The sequence below is a fragment of the Austrofundulus limnaeus genome, unplaced genomic scaffold (genome assembly GCF_001266775.1).
Source record: "Austrofundulus limnaeus strain Quisiro unplaced genomic scaffold, Austrofundulus_limnaeus-1.0 Scaffold2596, whole genome shotgun sequence".
NCBI classification, from domain to species: domain Eukaryota; kingdom Metazoa; phylum Chordata; class Actinopteri; order Cyprinodontiformes; family Rivulidae; genus Austrofundulus; species Austrofundulus limnaeus.
In genome coordinates, this window is record NW_013954998.1 from 9,129 (window position 1) to 11,792 (window position 2,664).

General features: G+C 41.6%; 1 protein-coding gene across 1 annotated transcript in view; it reads right to left on the reverse strand.

Moving 5' to 3' along the window:
* The window catches only part of LOC106511215 (androgen-induced gene 1 protein), a gene marked incomplete at its 3' end in the record, with an annotated part of 8,486 nt that extends 6,317 nt beyond the window's left edge, over positions 1-2,169 (reverse strand). The window contains 1 exon segment of the mRNA XM_013999970.1: positions 1,732-2,169. Coding sequence (XP_013855424.1) covers positions 1,732-1,872 — 141 coding nt within the window.
* Positions 2,170-2,664: the final 495 nt, after the last annotated feature.

Consider the following 2,664-nt stretch of genomic DNA (forward strand, 5'->3'; position numbering starts at 1 on the left):
TTTCCATATAAGGTATGACTGACGGAAAGGTCTGTCACCGCCCCGAGCTGCATGCTGCAGCGAAGTGTACCTCAATATTTTGGTCATGCTGTTGTGTTAATCATAGCTTTTAGCTACAGAAAGCTAATTTCTACTGAGCCCACGAGGGGACATGGGGGATTTCTTTTCTTTTGCGTTCTCACGCAATAACCTTTGTGTTACCTCATAATACTTTTGAGTTACCTCGCAATACTATTCTGTTACCTCGCAATACTATTCTGTTACCTCGCAATACCTTTGCATTACCTCGCAGTTCTATTGCGTTACTTCGCAATACTTTTGCGTTACCTCGCAATACTATTGCGTTACCTCGCAATACTATTGCGTTACCTCGCAATACTATTGCGTTACCTCAAAATACTTTTGTGTTACCTCGCAATACTATTCTGTTACCTCGCAATACTATTCTGTTACCTCGCAATACCTTTGCATTACCTCGCAGTTCTATTGCGTTACTTCACAATACTTTTGCGTTACCTCGCAATACTATTGCGTTACCTCGCAATACTATTGCGTTACCTCGCAATACTATTCTGTTACCTCGCAATACTTTTGCGTTACCTCGCAGTACTATTGCGTTACCTCGCAATACTTTTGCGTTACCTCGCAATACTATTCTGTTACCTCGCAATACTTTTGCGTTACTTCGCAGGACTATTGCGTTACCTCGCAATACAATTGTGCTACCTCGCAATACTTTTGTGTTACCTCGCAATACTGTTTTGCATTCCCACGCAACTGTTTTGCGTTCCCACGCAAAAGTTTGATTTGTATATGAACTGAATTAAATCAGACTTTTATTTTGAAATATCCGGTTACCAAAACAGGATGTGTCGCCACAAGTTCGTGAAAATYATACGGATGTTGTGTGGCTGTACTGTGTTAAAATATCGGCATATGACATACTTCCATGCGTGGCTGTGTGATATATTCATTCTGAAGCTGAATTAAAGCAGTAAGCTAACTTGCTAACGGTAAACGTGAGTTTATTAATAAACCGGCAGGCACAACAGTATTTAACGACCTTTACGAGGGAACGCAAAAGGTATTGCGAGGTAACGCAATACTTCTGCGTGGGAACGCAAAAGAAAAAAGCATCCCCCATGTCCCCTCGCGGGCTCAGTAAATTTCAGCTTCTATCAACAGCTTTACTGATTTTAAGTTTTAACTATAATTTTGTTAATTATAAAACCCTGCTTTGTTACGACAATTTTATTCTTGGTTTTGATTCATTATTGCTAGTTTTAGCTTAAGTTACTTTTTTACTAATTTTAGATTTACGCTATTCTTGAGCTATGTTAGCTTTCAGCAGTAGCTTTAAGTTACTGCGCTTATGTTAGCTTTTAGCAACAGCCAACAGGCTTGTAGCGGTGCTACCTGCCCTCTTGGAGCGCGCGGCGCGCTCCCGCCCGCGGGGAGGTGTTTGTGTGACAGATCATTTTTGAGCACAACACCTGTTCCGGTTCAGCTGCTGCACATTGAACCCTGCACTCGCTGCTGCCTCTAACGTGACTGCAGACACATTTCCCGCGCAGTAAACAGTAATAATCTGATGTGTTTGTTGTTTTCAGAACCAACCGGTTCGTCTCAGCCGAACAAAGGGAGCAGGCTGCGGGGAACAAGGGGTTTAATGTGAGCCCGCAGCAGCAGCAGCTCGACCTGTACTGAGTATTAGGAAAGGGAAAATGTCACCAGGTCGATGAAGGTGAGGAACTTCCAGCTGCCTCCGTAGGTCTGGTGAGCCGGCATGTCCAGGGCTCGGTAGTGGCAGAGGATGGAGAAGTAAGACAGCAGGATGGCGACCCGGAGGACCTGAGAGGGGATCAGCGCCATGATGTTCTCCTTCTGCCGCTCTGGGAGAGCCTTTTATCCTCCTGGTTCCACCTGCCCGGTGGTTCTGTTTCCTCTGGGTTTTATTTAGAACCGTTCCGCACCTCTTGCTCTGCAAACCTCCTCCGTGTTGAACTGCTTCCGTGTTATGATGATGATGATGATGGAAGGGGGCGGGGTTTACAGATGAAGGCTGCACCTGAGTCTGACATTCTTTTTTTTTAAAGATCAGAGTAGTTTTTTTTTAATTATGTCATTAATTTCACTTCATTGTTAAGTTGTTTTTTTATTTTTTGTCTGAAACTTGAAATAAATATTTTGATTTGAACAATAAGAGAAATAAAGAAACTCAGGCTATGTTTCCTTTAGCTGCTGTTTTGCTTCTTTAGCTTTCGGTTTGTACATTTGCTACTTGTAGCTTCAAACTAGCATTTTAATATTTTTAGCTTGTAGTTAACATGCGCCAACTTTGAAATTCTACAGAGCATTTTGATGCTTTTAGTTAGCATTTCGCTACTTTTAGCTTTTCAGCTAGTCTTTTTTTAAAGAGAAAAACAGAGAGAGAAGTAATTAGAAAGATAGAAAGATTGAAATAGCGATTAGAAGTATATTAAATATACACCAACAAAACACAGGACCACACACCCAACATCTGTCTGCTCACCTGAAAAATAAATGGATACATACATGTAGGGCATATAAAAATATACGCATACCCATACACATACAGTGGTTTGCAAAAGTATTCATACCCCTTGAACTTTTCCATATTTTGTCACATTACAACCACAAACA